At 42.4% G+C, this 18,083-nt stretch overlaps 1 protein-coding gene across 7 annotated transcripts in view; it reads right to left on the bottom strand.

Annotated features, from left to right (window-relative positions):
* Window positions 1–18,083, bottom strand: part of LOC149119159 (ubiquitin-like modifier-activating enzyme 1) — a 33,741-nt gene that overhangs the window by 8,780 nt on the left and 6,878 nt on the right. For 4 of the 7 annotated variants that reach the window (XM_089325126.1, XM_089325130.1, XM_089325124.1 and 1 more), the window contains 6 exons: window positions 2,602–2,699; window positions 2,375–2,521; window positions 2,076–2,252; window positions 1,883–1,987; window positions 1,391–1,471; window positions 897–1,052 (listed from right to left, as the gene is read on the bottom strand). In XM_089325126.1, coding sequence (XP_089181252.1) covers window positions 897–1,052; window positions 1,391–1,471; window positions 1,883–1,987; window positions 2,076–2,252; window positions 2,375–2,521; window positions 2,602–2,699 — 764 coding nt within the window. The remainder of the gene's footprint in view (window positions 1–896; window positions 1,053–1,390; window positions 1,472–1,882; window positions 1,988–2,075; window positions 2,253–2,374; window positions 2,522–2,601; window positions 2,700–18,083) is intronic. The other 3 variants (XM_089325125.1, XM_089325127.1, XM_089325129.1) reach the window with 3 other exon arrangements.

Raw genomic sequence — 18,083 nt, forward strand, 5'->3', positions numbered from 1 at the left:
TAACAGGAGCTAAACTCCATTTACCTTTTGGTCAAATATCTTTATGTACTTCTTAATGACAGCTAGATTCTCATTTCTAATGCATTCAACCTGGTATTTTGTTTGAAGGAAAAGGCAGCACAGAAAAATAGTTTGACAGCCTATCAGCATAACTTGCAGGAGTTTAAAACTATATAGCAAACTTAACAAGTCAAAGTGTTTATAAGTTTGGTTTTAAGTAAATCTGGAATCCATATTCAATCAACTTCCATTTTGAATGGATATTTACAACTAGTACATATTCTGTCTCACGATACAGTGGTCATTTGGAAAAGTGTTTCATTGAATTAAAGGAGGATTTCCTGTAGAAGATTAGAAAGTTCCATTCTTTGATAAAATAAGAGTAAAAAAGTCAAATAATGGTCTTAGTGTTCTTAAAATGACTATTATAATCTTGTGGATTCCAAGAGTATTTTACTATTAATTTTCCTATTAGAAAAGGGCAGGAACTTCTTTTTAACATATATTTCAATGTCTAGAACCTACTATGTGGACTGTAAAGTTATAAGACTCTGAGCAGGCAGTAAAATTACTGACTTTCACAACGGCCTTCCATAACCCCAATTTACAGTACCGTATTCAAAATGGCCCAAAACCAACAACGCAGGAGTGGAGAAATTATGAAAACCTATCAATGAAATGACCTAAGTGCTTGATAAATGTTTGCTGAGGTGAAGACTGACTGGCAGACAATTAAATTTGGACACAGGTATGAGGGTATGAGACACACAGAGAGAGGTGTTCTAAGCCACTAGGATGAGAAGAGAGAGAGAGAGAGAGAGAGAGAGAGAGAGAGAGAGAGAGAGAGAGAGAGAGAGAGAGATATGACAGAAACTCATAAACCCCATTCAACTCACTGTGACATCCCAGGGCCGGAAGAGAAACTGTCGGTTCAGATTGGACTTTTCAATGGTATCCATGTCTGTCACTGTAATATTCCCACCCTCCCCACAGCCTAGTCCAATCATGGCAAAGTTCTTGAGCAACTCACAGCCAATGGCACCTGCACCCACCTGGAAGATGGGAAAGAGAGTCTGGTCAAGGTGACTGCAGATAGCAGGAAGCCATTTACCGCTCTGTACTTCCCGTAGAGGTACAAAGATGAAAGAAAGTCATCTATGCCACATATTTAAACCCCCAAATCACAAAAATCTATCATCATCTTAAAAATGGAAGCACTTGAGACCCAAAACAAAGAATATATCATGTTTTCCTTCAATTCACAGAAAGTGAAAAAGTGAATGTGATCAAGCCACAAAAGATCAGAAAGACCCAACTTCTAGAGACAAAAGAAAATCTAAGAGGGGTCAGAAGCTAGTAAGGAAGGTGAAGGTAGTGGGTGTCTACTCACCAGAAAGTACTTCTGCTTGCCTAGTTTCTCTTGTAGGTCTGAGCCAAATACTGCCACCTGCCCATCATAACGGTTCTGATGCTATCAAAAAAGGAAGGAAGGCAGGAAGGCAGGAAGGCAGGAAGGCAGGAAGGCAGGAAGGCAGGAAGGCAGGAAGGCAGGCAGGCAGGCAGGCAGGAAGGCAGGCAGGCAGGAAGGAAGACAGAAGGCAGGAAGGAAGGCAGGAAGGCGGGAAGGAAGGCAGGAAGGCGGGAAGGCGGGAAGGAGGGAAGGAGGGAGGGAGGGAGGGAAGGAGGGAGGGAGGGAGGGAGGGAGAGAGGGAGGGAGGGAGGGAGGGAAAGAAAAGAGAAAAGAAAAGAAAAGAAAAGAAAAGAAAAGAAAAGAAAAGAAAAGAAAAGAAAAGAAAAGAAAAGAAAAGAAAAGAACAGGAAGGTTAAGGAAGAGTGGCTTTAGAGATGCTCACAATGAAGTCGTCACAGAGGACCCACATACCGGGAGACATTTGTCTTCCATGAAGGCTTCTTTGTTTTCAGGAAGGCATTCTAAAGCATCAAAGTACAACCACTGCATGATAGGCATAAACTTGCCAGAGCAGGCCTGGGGAGAAAAGGTTGTCAGTAGTTGAGGCTTGACAAGTGACAAGTAGAGGACACTTCTGGCCATGCCCTTAACCATCCATGCTGACCTTCATGACCTCCTGGGCGGCCAGGCCCCCAATGAAGGCATTTATAGGTGCCAGATTCCCAGCAGCTACATATGCCAACTTGCGAATGAGGTCTTCATCCAGGATGCCCTGCTGTCCTGGGGGCAAGGCTTCAGAATTCACAGTCTGTGCTAAGATCACCAGTTCTGCTGCATCTTCCTGACGAGTCAAAAAAGAACATTTCAGACCACCATAGGAGGATAAGGAGGAAGGAAATTGTAGGCAAATGGAAAAATGACCGCTTTGGTCCAATCCACTGGTTATCTCCCCATCTCATTTACCTCATTATGTGGTCGAGGAGATCGATTGTATTGAGAACAAAACCGATGCAGGGCCTGGAAGCCAATGTGCAGCTGAGCAGGGTGAGAATACTTGGCAAAGTCCATTATCACAAAATCTGGCTCTGCCAATGACGCTACTAAGGATTTCTGTGGAAAGTGGGACATCAGGATCAGAGGCCGGAAAAAACTAGAAAACGCCCAGAAACCTACCATCAACTCATACTCACAAAACTAATCTTCTTAGGTACTTTGACCTGACTGACAATGCCTCCACGAATATACTCAGAGAAGCTGGAGGTATCACATATGCTGAAGGTGTAAGGCCCTAAGGGAAACAAAAAAAGGTGGAGGGGAATATGTTAAGTCATGTAACAACTCTCCCATCTTGCCATCTAGCACCATTAAATTTATTTATTTTTTTTAACTTTTATTTAATGAATGTAAATTTCCAAAGTACGACTGATGGATTACAATGGCTGCCCCCCCATACCGTCCCTCCCACCCACAACCCTCCCCTTTCCCACTCCCTCTCCCCTTCCATTCACATCAAGATTCATTTTCGATTATCTTAATATACAGAAGATCAGCTTAGTATACATTAAGTAAGGATTTCAACGGTTTGCTCCCACACACAAACATAGAGTGAAAAATAATAGATGATTTTTTTAAATGATGATGAAATCAGATCAGACCTATTGTCATGTTTAATCCCAGTGAGAGTCAAGCTGGGAATTGATAATTTCTTTTTTCTTTTCTTTTTTTTTTTACAGAAGATCAGTTTAGTATGCATTAAGTAAAAATTTCAGCAGTTTGCACGCCCATAGAAACACAAAGTGAAATATATTGTTTGAGTACTCATTATAGCATTAAATCTCAATGTACAGCACATTAAGGACAGAGATCCTACATGAGGAGTAAGTGCACAGTGACTCCTGTTGTTGACTTTACCAACTGACACTCCTGTCTATGGCATCAGTAATCTCCCTATGCACCAGTCATGAGTTTCCAAGGCTATGGAAGCCCTCTGAGTTCTCCGACTCTGATCTTGTTTAGACACGGTCATAGTCAAAGTGGAGGTTCTCTCCTCCCTTCAGAGAAAGGTACCTCCTTCTTTGATGACCTGTTCTTTCCACTGGGATCTCACTCACAGAGATCTTTTGCCAGAGTGTCTTGGCTTTCCATGCCTGAAATACTCTCATGGGCTTTTCAGCCAGATCCGAAAGCCTTTAGGGCTGATTCTGAGGCCAGAGTGCTATTTAGGACATCTGCCATTCTATGAGTCTGCTGAGTATCTCACTTCCCATGTTGGATCACTCTCCCCTTTATTTATTCTATCGGTTAGTATTAGCAGGTACTAGACTTGTTTATGTGCTCCCTTTGACTCTTAGTCCTTTCATTATGATCAATTGTGAACTCAAATTGATCACTTGGACCAGTGAGATGGCATTGGTACATGCCACCTTCATGGGATTGAATTGCAATCCCCTGGTATGTTTCTAACTCTACCATTTGGGGCAAGTCAGCTTGAGCATGTCCCAAATTATACATCTCTTCCCTCTCGTATTCCCACTCTCATGTTTAACAGGGATCACATTTCAGTTAATTTTCAACACTTAAGAATAACTGTGTGATAATTACAGAATTAAACCAGTCATATTAAGTAGAACAGACCAAAAAAATACTAAGAGGATAATGTATTAAGTTGTTCATTAACAGTCAGGGCTATGCTGATCAAGTCACCGTTTCTCATAGTGTCCATTTCACTTCAGGAGGTTTCCTTTTTGGTGTTCAGTCAGTTGTCACCGATCAGGGAGAACATATGGTATTTGTCCCTTTGGGACTGGCTTACTTCACTCAGCATGATGTGTTCCAGATTCCTCCATTTTGTTGCAAATGACTGGATTTCGTTGTTTCTTACTGCAGTATAGTATTCTAAAGAGTACATATCCCATAATTTCTTTATCCAGTCTACCGTTGATGGGCATTTAGGTTGGTTCCAGGTCCTGGCTATTGTGAATTGTAGCACCATTCAATTTAAAATTAAAAACCAAAATACTTGTAGCGCAGACACTGTAAGCCTCTATTCTTACATTCAGGTATCTAAAACTGTTCCTCTCCTGCCCCAGGTTTAGCTCAACCCCCTCAATGACTCTACTTCTAAATACGATTCTAAAAAAAGCCATGTTTATAGCTCTTCCTTTTCAATTAAAAATTGTGAATACCTTCTATCCTTTTTGTCTACTTGAGTGTAGGAGACTGCAAGCACTCAGATACAAAGAATGAAATCTGTCTTTGATCTCCAGGGGTCTGCTCAGGCTCCTGAGACTCAGAACGTATGAAAGAGATGTCTCTCTCTCCTTCTCCAAACTCTAAGAAAGTGTCATCAACTCTCCACCTGAAACTAGGTAATCTGTTTACCTTTAACCCAGATCCTTGGGAGAGTCACAACAATTAGGAGAGACCTCTCCTTCACACAACTCAAATCTTGAGGACGTGTCTCGACCATGTCTCACACATGTCTCTGACTTTGGGGCTCAACTCAGAATTTTGCCTCTAGTCCAGTCCTCAGACAACTAAAAGGTTTCAGTTCTGATTAATTTAACTTTCTATAATAATTAACGAAGAAACCACGGAAATCAGTTTTTAACCATGAGAAAAGGCAGTACAAAAAAATGATTCCTGTTAAAATAACAAATGCAATTAGCTGCCTGATTATTCCAGCTTGTTGCCAAAGCACAAGAAGTAGGAAGGATCACAGAAACCAGCAAACACCCTCATTTGACAATGAGTTCAGAATTCAGAGACAAGAACATATTGACTTCACAGGACACAGTTCTTGAGGACAGGGAAGCAAATTAAAGAACACCAGCCTTAGAAATATACTACAGACCTGAGTATAAAGCATAAAAAATTAACAAACAAAAAAACTATCAAAGGCCAGGAAAACAACTATAAAAACACTAAGATCTCTTTGTAACTGAAGAATGGTTCTAGGAACTCGATGGATACAAAACTCCCACAGATGTTCAAGTTCTTCATACAAAATGCTGATCATACTTGCACACAAACTCTAACTCACATTAGGACATTAGGACTGCAATATCTAATGCAACACAAGTAGATAGTTACATGTGTTCCTGTATATGCTCAATATACATGCAATTTTTATCATTCACATATTTTTGATCTCTAATCGTTCAATCATGGATGCAGAGGGACAGGACCTTAAAACAGGGGGCAAGCATTTGAAATGGTGGTTGGCCGGCACCGCGGCTCCCTAGGCTAATCCTCTGGAGGCCTTGCGGCGCCGGCACACCGGGTTCTAGTCCCGGTCGGGGCGCCGGATTCTGTCCCGGTTGCCCCTCTTCCAGGCCAGCTCTCTGCTGTGGCCAGGGAGTGCAGTGGAGGATGGCCCAAGTGCTCGGGCCCTGCACCCCATGGGAGACCAGGAAAAGCACCTGGCTCCTGCCATCGGATCAGCACGGTGTGCCGGCCGCAGTGCGCCGTCCGCGGTGGCTATTGGAGGGTGAACCAATGGCAAAGGAAGACCTTTCTCTCTCTCTCTCTCTCTCTCTCTCACTGTCCACTCCGCCTGTCAAAAAAATAAAAATAAAAATAAATAAAAATGAAATGGTGGTTAAGACTGTGCTTCATTAGCCAGCACCTCAAGTTGGCATGCCTACTATGAATTCCAGCTATTACAGTTCTACTCCAGCTTCCTGTTATTGCGCACCGCAGGAGGCAGCAGAAGTGGCTCAAGTCCTCAGGTTCTTGATACATATGAGGGAGTTCCAGACTGAGTTCTAGGATCCTAGCATTAGCCTGGCCCAGGACAGCGGCTGCAGCTGTTTATGGAGTGAAACAGCAGATGAAGTTTGTGTCTGTGGAGGTGGAGGCAAGACGGTGGTATAGCAGTGGGATGTTCCAAGTTGCACAGGGAAAAATGGATAATTAACAAGAAGGAGGAATACAAGCAAGCACAGCAATAATAAAAAGTTTACGCAGAGTGGCTCAGGAGTTCACCAGAGTGTGCACAGGCCCACGTTGCAAAGACAGACAGGTGCCCAAAGTGCAGAAAGGGAACAGTGAGGAGACAGCCACCACTCCCTCAGTGACTCAGGTGAGAGGTTGTGAGCCCACAGAGATGCATACACAGATGAGTGTGGAAATTTGGTGAACAGTAATCGGTGCTCTAAGTGGGAAGAAGGAGAAATTCTGGGGGACGGGCAGAAAGGGTGAACATGCCACGATTCCTCGGTGTCTTACCCCGCCCCCTAACTGGAACTGCAGCTGGCAGGGATAGGCCACATTGGTTGCTTACATTTTCCAGTGTAGGCAGCGGGCTGCACTTTTGCCTCCTGTGCCATGAACCCAAAAATTGTGGGGGCCACCTCATAACACACCCCACCAGAGAACAACAATCACAACAATTCAGAGTGACTTCTCTCCCATCACGCAAGTTACACAGCAAAAAATAAATCTGAAAAACAAACACAAGCTCTTTTTAGTGAACAAAGGAGCAGGGAGACCAGCCCTAGTAGGTGGGGCTTAGTACATCAAAGCCTGGCTACTCTCCTCTTTAAGCTGCCAGAAATAAACAGAGCTCCAGGAGGTGGAGCTGCTTGCTTACACTGGCAACCAGCACAGACACATAGCAGCTCACAGCAGAGGAAAAACAATCTAAAAATTAAATCAATCAGAACACAAACAAATGCCAAAGAACAAAGGAAAAATTCTGAATAAGAGTAAGAAAGAACCAATGAACTTGCCAATGGAGCAATCTAAGTCTTCACAAATAGACAGAAGAAAAAGAAATTGAAGTCATGCTAGGAAAAGAGTTCAGAAAATTGATAAGATTACTTAAGAGCAATCAAAAACAAATTCAAGATCTGAATGAGAAGCACTCCCAAGGAACTGAGATTCTAAAGAGAAGCCAAAATGAAATACTGGAAATGAAAGCTTCAAATTGACCAAATAAAAAATGTCGTGGAATCTCTCAGAAATCAAACATATGAAATAGAAGAGTGAATATGAGAACTGGAAGACAAACTTCTGCAATTAATGCAGTAATACTAAATTAACACAGTAATACTAAACATAAGAAGAACAATTAGAAAATTAAAAATCACAGTTTTAGATTTACAAGACTATATCAAGCAATGTAATGTACAGATAATGAGAGCCCTGGAATGTGTGGAAAGAGAGAATGGATTAAAGGCCTTCTTAATGAAATCCTATCTGGCTGGCACCATGGCTCACTTGACTAATCCTCCACCTGCAGTGCTGGCACCCTGGGTTCTAGTCCCAGTCGGGACGCCGGATTCTGTCCCGGTTCCTCCTCTTCCAGTCCAGCTCTCTGTTGTGGCCCAGGAAGGCAGTGCAAGGATGGCCCAGGTCCTTGGGCCCTGCACCCGCATGGGAGACCAGGAGGAAGCACCTGGCTCCTGGCTTCAGATCGGCGCAGCACGCCAGCCATAGCGGCCATTTGGGGGGTGAACCAATGGAAAAGGAAGACCTTTCTCTCTGTCTCTCTCTCTCACTGTCTAAATCTGCCTGTCAAAAAATAAAGAAATACTATTAGCAAACTCCCACAACATCCAAGTACAAGAAATACATAGAACCCCCAACAGACATGACCAGAAAAAGTATTCACCACGACACACTGTAGCAACACTCAGCTCAGTGAAAGAACAGATCTTTTCTTTTTTTTTGACAGGCAGAGTGGACAGTGAGAGAGAGACAGAGAGAAAGGTCTTCCTTTTGCCGTTGGTTCACCCTCCAATGGCCGCTGCGGCCGGTGCATCACGCTGATCCGAAGCCAGGAGCCAGGTGCTTCTCCTGGTCTCCCATGCGGGTGCAGGGCCCAAGGACTTGGGCCATCCTCCACTGCACTCCCGGGCCACAGCAGAGAGCTGGCCTGGAAGAGGGGCAACCAGGACAGAATCCGGCACCCCGACCGGGACTAGAACCCGGGGTGCCGGTGCCGCAAGGCGGAGGATTAGCCTAGGGAGCCGCGGTGCCAGCCAAGAACAGATCTTAAAATGTGCCATAGAGAAACTGATAGATGACACTCTGAGGAATCCAATCAGACTCACCCCCGACTTCTCATCACAAACCTTACAGGCAAGGAGAAGTGGCATGATATATTCCAAGTTTTAAAAGAAAAATACTTCCACCTGAGAATACCGTACCTTGCAAAGCCACCATTTACAGATGAAGGGGAAGTAAAGATTTTCACAACAAACAGAAACTGAAAGAATTTTTATGTTCATGTGCAGCCCTTACAACACTGGCTCAAGTATGTGCTGCACAGAAACACAAAAAAGGAACTTCACTACAAAGAAGATGAATGTGGAAAACGACCTAGCTAGAATACAAAGAAAAACCAAAATACATAAACAGCTCTACTTAAGGAAAGGTGACAGGAAAAAAGACAGTATTTAACAATAGTCACACTGAATGTAAATGGTATCAACTCTACAGTCAAAAGACACAGACTAGCTGAATGGATTAAAAAGAAAACCCATCTACAGAGAGCGGCAAGATGGCGGAATAGGAAGGGAGCACACTGACAGTCTGGGAAGAGACAGTTTAATAAAAGTGGAGATACTGCAGGTTCAAGGAAGAGTAGGGGAAGAAACAGCAGAGGAAACTCTTCCGGAACTAGTGATTCACGTGGACCTGCGTGGAGGGTGTGGGAGCCCACGGCTCGGGACACCAGCGGCAGAATCAACACACCAGCGCTGGAACACGAGGTGAGCTGAATCTCAATAGCCCGAGACACCTGTGGGAGAGCAGAAGGAGGAGACTAGAGGGAACGAGGCTTGAAACCCCGTGGGAGAAAGTTCACTAGGCAAACTAAACTAAGCAGAAAAACCTAACTCTGGGAGTGGGGTGGGGGGGTGAAATAACAGGAAATTGGGACCTAGTGAATGTGTGGTGCTGATGAACTGAGACTGTGAAACAAGAGATGGTGGGTGAGAGAACTCATGGAATTCACGTGAGTACTCTCCAGAGACACAACAATTTGGTAACCTTGGCAACCCAGTGGGAGACTGCAAGAGAATTTGAGCCCACACTGAGTGCAGAACAGATTCCCTGTGTGGTCCTTGGGAAACAGCTTCCGATCTATGGCTCCTGTGGGTACATCATTCGCCTGCTAACTACCTTCAATTCCACTCAGCTGTGCAGAATTACTTCCCTTCTGAATCCAAAAAAAAAAAAAAAAGAAAGAAAAGAAAGAGAGATTTACCATGCCTAACCTGGGAGTGTCACCTTTGGCACACCCTTAACCCTGAGGAACAAACAGAGCTCTCAGGCCACACCCAGCTCAAGCCTCTAAGGCTCCATCAAAAGCAGACAGTCCACTTAATACAGTCATAGTATAACAAGAAAAAAACACCACAGCAAGGGAAGAAGAATCCAAAGAGCATCCACAATGCCAAGCAACAAATGCAGAAACTGAGGAAACAAGAACAAGGAAGACATTATGGCACCCCCAAAATGAACAAGACACCCCAATTCAAGATTATGAAGATGATGAGATAGAAGAAATGCAAGATACGGATTTCAAAACATTTATGATAAGAACAATAAGAAGTTTTCAAAAACAACTTCTCGACCTACAGAAATCCTTACTGGACAGGATAGAAAATCTCCTTCGAGAAAATGAAATCTTAAGGAGGAATCAAAATGAAACGAAGCAACTAGTAGAACATGAAATGCTGATAGTGAAGAGAAATCATAATGAAATGAAGAACTCAATAGATCAAACGACAAACACATTAGAGAGCCTTAAAAACAGAGTCAGTGAAACAGAAGAGAGAATATCGGATTTAGAAGACAGAGCACAGGAAAGCATACAGTCAAACCAAAGAAAAGAAAAAATATTGTTGGGAATCTACAGGATACTATTAAAAAAACCAACATTTGGGTTCTAGGAGTTCCTGAAGGCATGGAGAGAGAGAAAGGATTAGAAGGCCTTTTTAGTGAGATACTTGCAGAGAACTTCCCAGGTTTGGAGAAGGTCAGAGACATCTGAGTACAGGAAGCTCACAGAACCCCCAATAAACATGACCAAAAAGAGATCCTCACCATGACACATTGTAATTAAACTCACCACAGTGAAACATAAAGAAATATTCTAAAATGTGCAAGAGAGAAAAAAAAGAATCATCAGAAATTACTACAAGGACTTGTATGCCAGCAAACACGGAAACCTATCAGAAATAGATAGATTCCTGGACACATGCAACCTACCTACATTGAACCATGAGGACATCGAAAACCTAAACAGACCTGTAACAGAGAAAGAAATTGAAACAGTAATAAAGGCCCTCCCAACAAAGCAAAGCCCAGGACCAGATGGATTCACTGCTGAATTCTACCAGACATTTAAAGAAGAACTAACTCCAATTCTTCTCGAACTATTCAGAACACTCGAAAAAGAGGGAATCCTCCCAAATTCTTTCTATGAAGCCAGCAACACCTTAATCCGTAAGCCGGACAAAGATGCAGCATTGAAAGAGAATTACAGACCAATATCCCTGATGAACATAGACGCAAAAATCCTCAATAAAATTCTGGCCAATAGAATGCAACAACACATCAGATAGATCATCCACCCAGACCAAGTGGGATTTATCCCTGGTATGCAGGGATGGTTCAATGTTCGCAAAAACAATCAATGCGATATACCACATTAACAGACTGCAGAAGAAAAACCATATGATTATCTCTAATGACGCAGAGAAAGCATCTGATAAAATACAACGTCCATTCATGATGAAAACTCTAAGCAAATTGGGAATAAAAGGAACATACATCAATACAATCATAGCAATTTATGAAAAACCCACGGCCAGCATCCTATTGAATGGGGAAAAGTTGGAAGCATTTCCACTGAGATCTGGTACCACACAGCGATGCCCACTCTCACCACTGCTATTCAATATAGTTCTGAAAGTTTTAGCCAGAGCCATTAGGTAAGAAAAAGAAATTAAAGGGATACAAATCGGGAAGGAAGAAGTCAAACTATCCCTCTTTGCAGATGATATGATTCTTTATTTAGGGGATCTCTACTAAGAGACTATTGGAACTCATAGAAGAGTTTGGCAGAATAGCAGGATATAAAGTCAATGCACAAAAATCAACAGCCTTTGTATACACAGGCAATGCCACGGCTGAGAAAGAACTGCTAAGATCAATCCCATTCACAATAGCCACAAAAACAATCAAATACCTTGGAATAAGCTTAACCAAGGACGTTAAAGATCTCTACGATGAGAATTACAAAACCTTAAAGAAAGAAATAGAAGAGGATACCAAGAAATGGAAAAATCTTCCATGCTCATGGATTGGAAGAGTCAACATCATCAAAATGTCCCTTCTCCCAAAAGCAATTTATAGATTCAATGCAGTACCAATCAAGATACCAAAGACCTTCTTCTCGGATCTGGAAAAAATGAAGCTGAAATTCATATGGAGACAGTGGAGACCTCGATTAGCTAAAGCAATCTTGTACAACAAAAACAAAGCCAGAGGCATCACAATACCAGACTTCAGGACATACTACAGGGCAGTTGTAATCAAAACAGCATGGTACTGGTTACAACAGCATGGTACTGGTTCAGAAACAGATGGGTAGACCAATGGAACAGAATAGAAACACCAGAAATCAACCCAAACAACTACAGCCAACTTATAGTTGATCAAGGATCTAAAACCAATCCCTGTAGTAAGGACAGTCTATTCAATAAATGATGCTGGGACAACTGGATTTCCACGTGCAGAAGCATGAAGCAAGACCCCTACCTTTCACCTTACAGAAAAATCCACTCAGCATGGATTAAAGACCTAAATCCACGACCCGACACCATCAAATTATTAGAGAACATCGGAGAAACCCTGCAAGATATAGGTACCGGCAAAGGCTTCTTAGAAAAGACCCCGGATGCACGTGCAGTCAAAACCAAAGAATGGGAAAAAATACTTGCAAGCTATGCAACAGATAAAGGATTAGTAACCAGAATCTACAAAGAAATCCAGAAACTCCACAACATCAAAACAAACAACCCACTTAAGAGATGGGCCAAGGACCTAAACACACATTTTTCAAAAGAGGAAATCCAAGTGGCCAACAGGCACATGAAGAAATGTTCAGGATCACTAGCACTCAGGGAAATGCAAATCAGAACCACAATGAGGCTTCACCTCACCCCGGTTAGAATGGCTCACATTCAGAAATCTACCAGCAATAGATGCTGGAGAGGATGTGGGGAAAAGGGACACCTACCCACTGTTGGTGGGAATGCAAACTGGTTAAGCCTCTATGGAAGTCAGTCTGGAGATTCCTCAGAAACCTGAATATAACCCTACCATACAACCCAGCTATCACACTCCTTGGAATTTACCCAAAGGAAATGAAATTGGCAAACTAAAAAGCTGTCTGCAACTTAATGTTTATTGCAGCTCAATTCACAACAGCTAAGATCTAGAATCAACCCAAATGCCCATCAACAGTAGACTGGATAAAGAAATTATGGGACATGTACTCTATAGAATACTATACAGCAGTCAAAACCAATGAAACCCAGTCATTTGCAACAAAATGGAGGAATCTGGAAAACATCATGCTGAGTGAAATAAGCCAGTCCCAAAGGGACAAATATCATATGTTCTCCCTGATCGGCGACAACTGAGCACCAAAAGGGAAACCTGCTGAAGTGAAATGGACACTGTGAGAAACGGTGACTTGAACAGCCCTTGCCCTGACTGTTGATGTACAATGTAATACTTTATCCCTTTTAGTATTTTTTTTTGTTCTAGTACTATTGGTTGAACTCTGTAATTAACACACAATTATTCTTAGGTGTTTAAATTTAACTGAAAAGTGATCCCTGTTAAATATAACAGTGGGAATAAGAGAGGGAGGAGATGTACAATGCGGGACATGCTTAAGCTGACTTGCCCCAAATGGTGGAGTTAGAAATGTGCCAGGGGATTCCAATTCAATCCCATGAAGGTTGCACGTACCAATGCCATCTCACTAGTCCAAGTAATCAATTTCAGTTCACAATTGATCACACTGATAAGTCTAAGAGTCAAAGGGATCACACAAACAAGGCTAGTGTCTGCTAATACTAACTGATAGAATAAAAAAGGGAGAGAACGATCCAACATGGGAAGTGGGATACCCAGCTGACTCATAGAATGGCAGATGTCCTAAATAGCACTCTGGCCTCAGAATCAATCCTTAAGGTAGTCGGATCTTGCTGAAGAGCCCATGAGAATATTTTAGGTATGGAAAGCCAAACACTCTGGCAAAAAAAAAAAAAAAAAAAAAACAAGAAAGAGAGACCTAAATGAAAGATCTCTGCGAGTGAGATCCCAGTGGAAAGAACAGGTCTTCAAAGAAGGAGGTACCTTTCTCGAAGGGAGGAGAAAACTTCCACTTTGACTATGACCCTATCTGAATAAGATCGAAGTCGGCGAACTCAAAGGGCTTCCATAGCCTTGGCAACTCATGACTAGAGCCTAGGGTGATTACTGACGCCATAAACAAGAGTGTCAAATTGTTAAGTCAACAACAGGTGTCACTGTGTACTTACTCCTCATGTGGGATCTCTTTCCTTAATGTGTGTCCAATGTGAAGTAATGTTATAACTAGTACTCAAACAGTATTTTACACTTTCTGTTTCTGTGTGGGCGCAAACTGATGAACTCTTTACTTAACATATACTAAATCAATCTTCTGTATATAAAGAGAATTGAAAATGAATCTTGATATGAACGAAATGGGAGAGGGAGCGGGAGATGGGAGGGTTGTGAGTGGGAGGGAAGTTATGGGGCGGGGGAAGCCATTGTAATCCATAAGCTGTACTCTGGAAATTTATATTGACTAAATAAAGATAAAAAGAAAATGAAAGGCAACCCATCTATCTGTTTTCTTCAGCAATCACACCTCACCAGCAAAGATGCTTGTAGACTGAAAGGGAAAAAAGGTATTCCAAGCTAACAGAAACGAAAAAAGTGGCCATCCTAATATCAGACAAAATAGACTTTAGCACACCAACTATTAAAAAGAGACAAAGAATGACACTACATAATGATTAAAGGATCAATCCAACACAAAGACATTACTATTATAAATCTATATGCATCTAATTACTGGGCGCCTGGCTATTTGAAAGAATTATTATGGGATCTAAAAGAAGATACAGACTCAAATATCATAGAAATAGGGGACTTCAATACCCCACCTTCAGCAAGGGACAGATCAAACAGACAGAAAATCAACAGGATGGCCGGCGCTGCGGCTCACTAAGGCTAATCCTATGCCTGAGGCGCCAACATCCCGGGTTCTAGTCCCGGTTGGGGCACCGGATTCTGTCCCAGCTGCTCCTCTTCCAGTCCAGCTCTCTGCTGTGGCCTGGGAAGGCAGCAGAAGGTGTCCCAAGTTTTTGGGCCCTGCACCCGCATGGGGGACCAGGAGGAAGCACCTGCCTTCTGGCTTCGGATCGGCGCAGCGTGCCGGCCGTAGAGGCCATTTTGGGGGGTGAACCAATGGAAGGAAGACCTTTCTTTCTGTCTCTCTCTCACTGTCTAACTCTGCCTGTCAAAAAAGGAAAGGAGAGGGGAGGGGAGGGGAGGGGAGGGAAGGAAATCAACAGGGCAACAAACAGAGCTATTTGATACTACAGATCAAACAGACCTAGCAGATATTTACAGAGCCTTCCACCCCACAGCTACAGAGTACACATATTTCTCCCCTGTGCATGCAACTTTCTCTAGGATTGGCCATATGCTAGGTCATAAAGCGAGTCTCAGCTAATTCGAAAAAGTTTAAATCGCACCATGTATCTTCTCAGACCACAATGCAATGAAGCTGGAAATCAACAACTTGGGAATCTCTAAAGCATATACAAACACGTGGAGACTGAACAAGATGCTCCTGAACAAACAGTGGGTCGTAGAAGAAATCAAAAGAGAAATCAAAAAATTTCAGGAAGCAAGAAGACAATACAACCTATCTATATTTGTGGGATACAGCAAACGGTAAGAGAAACGTTTATAGCAATAGGTGTCTACTTTAAGAAACTGGAAAGTCACAAAATAAATGAACTCTCTAAGTACCTCAAGGATCTAGAAAAACTACAGCAAACCAAATGCAAAGCTAGTAGGTGAAAAGAAACTATAAAATTAAAGAAGAAATCAACAAAATTGAAACAAAAAATAAGCAAAATGAAGATTTGGTTTTTTGGAAAAATAAACAAAATTGACACAACATAGGCCCAACTAACTGAAAAAGGTGATAAGACTCAAATCGATAAAATTAGAGATGGTAATGGAAATTTAACAACAGACACACCATAAATAAAACCTAAACAGACCCATAACCAGACAGAAATTGAATCAGTAATAAACGCCCTCCCAACAAAGAAGAGCCCAGGGCCAGATAGCTTCATTGCTGAATTCTACCATAAATTTAAAGAAGAACTAAACCCAGTTCTTCTCAAATTATTCAAAACAATTTAAGGGGAAGGAATCCACCCAATAAGCCAATATCACCTTAATTCCTAAACCTAGAAAAGATGCAACAGAGAAAGAAAACTATAGACCAAGCTCCCTGATGAATACAGAAGAAAAAATACTCAATAAAATCCTGGTCAAGGCTGGTGCCGCGGCTCACTAGGCTAGTCCTCCGCCTTGCGGCGCCAGCACACCGGGTTCTAGTCCCAGTCGGGGCGCCGGTTCTGTCCCAGTTGCCCCTCTTCCAGGCCAGCTCTCTGCTGTGGCCAGGGAGTGCAGTGGAGGATGGCCCAAGTGCTTGGGCCCTGCACCCCATGGGAGACCAGGAGAAGCACCTGGCTCCTGGCTTCAGATCAGCGCGGCTGATGAAGAAGTAGATGGGAGACAGAGAGGTGGCGGGATGGGAGTTGGGGTGGGAAGCAGGGGTATAGGGGAGAAGAACCATTATATTCCTGAAGTTCTGTGAAAAAATTCATTCTTTAAATAAAACCTTAAAAAAGATTGCTGTCTGCCTGTCTTTAGCTTTCAACTAAAATGAAATAATTAAAAGCAGTCAGGAAAACTGATTGTTTTTTTTTTCCCTCAATGATAGGATAACTTTTTTTTTTTCTTTCTCAATGATAGGATCACATCAAGTTTTCACTAAATGTAAAAGCTCACCTTAGGTGATTCAGTGGAAATGAGATTATCTCTATAAAAATTACAAAATTACTGTAGAAATAAACATATACAAAATTCTACCAAAAGTATGTAATCTTCACAACTGTTTATCAAATGCCATTGTTACCTAATTTCACTGAGTCTTATGACCTGTGACCTTACCATTCATTAAATTTTAAAATTTTGGCCATAAATTCTTTCAGAAACCTTTTTTTGGTCATATTCCACTGTACTGAGCCACAAGTATTTTTCATATGTAGAAATGAAATTTATGTCTCTTTGGTATCTTCCAAGTCTCAACATATTCATTTGTTTTCTAGAGCTTCGTGAATATATAGGATTTATAACACTAACATTAATCTTTTTTAGTAAATTTATTGAGAAAATTAATCATATTTAGACCACTAACAGACTGGTAAATGACACAGTAAAATAAAAGAAAAGGAATAAACCAAGAATAAGTGAACCGTGCAGCATGAGATAGTTTAAAAAGGCATTTCTAAAAGTTTCTGGAAAACCAGAATTACCTACTGCATTACAGAGCTCTTTGAAGATAAAAACATTTTAGTTTCAATTACCATGAGATTCTGACATGCTCTTATACACATTTTATCCAAGTCTTTAAGAAGGGATGATGGGGAGCTGGTGTTGTGGCAAACTCAGCTCTCTTCTATGACCTGACCAAAGCAGGGGAAGATGGCACAAGTGCTTCAGCCCTGGCACCTGTGTGGGAGACTTGGAAGAAGCTCCTGGCTCCTGGCTTCGGATCAGCTCAGCTCTGGCCACTGTGGCTATATGGGGCATTAACCAGCAGACAGAAGACGCCCCCACCCACCCACCCATGGCCTTCTGTAACTCTTCCTTTCAAATAAGTACATACATATATTTTTTTTACAGGCAAAGTGGACAGTGAGAGAGAGAGACAAAGACAAAAGTCTTCCTTTTGCCGTTGGTTCACCCTCCAATGGCCGCCGTGGCCAGCTTGCTGCGGCCGGCACACTGCGCTGATCCGAAGGCAGGAGCCAGCTGCTTATCCTGCTCTCCCATGGGGTGCAGGGCCCAAGCACTTGGGCCATCCTCCACTGCACTTCCGGGCCATAGCAGAGAGCTGGCCTGGAAGAGGGGCAACCGGGACAGAATCCGGTGCCCCGACCGGGACTAGAACCCCGTGTGCCGGTGCCACAAGGCGGAGGATTAGCCTATTGAGCCGTGGTGCTGGCTCATACATATTTTTTTAAAATGGGATGATGGATGAAGGGCAGTGAGAAAGCATTATTTTGAAAAACAGAAAAGGCTAGCATTTTTCCAAACATGGCACACAGCAAAAAACTCAGAGATCAATTCAGCAAGTCCCAGGGAAATGACTCATGAAGAAACACATAAAGGTAAATTACCATCATAATGCTTATAATCAGTGGTAGAAAATACAGGCATACTACAAAGGGAAGAAAAGTATGAACAAGAATTACTGAGGAAAACAATGCAGTCAAGTAACCCAGAACAGTTGTTCTGGGTTGAA

This window comes from Oryctolagus cuniculus, chromosome Y (genome assembly GCF_051225735.1).
Source record: "Oryctolagus cuniculus isolate XC-2025 breed Fujian yellow rabbit chromosome Y, ASM5122573v1, whole genome shotgun sequence".
In the NCBI taxonomy this organism is placed as follows: domain Eukaryota; kingdom Metazoa; phylum Chordata; class Mammalia; order Lagomorpha; family Leporidae; genus Oryctolagus; species Oryctolagus cuniculus.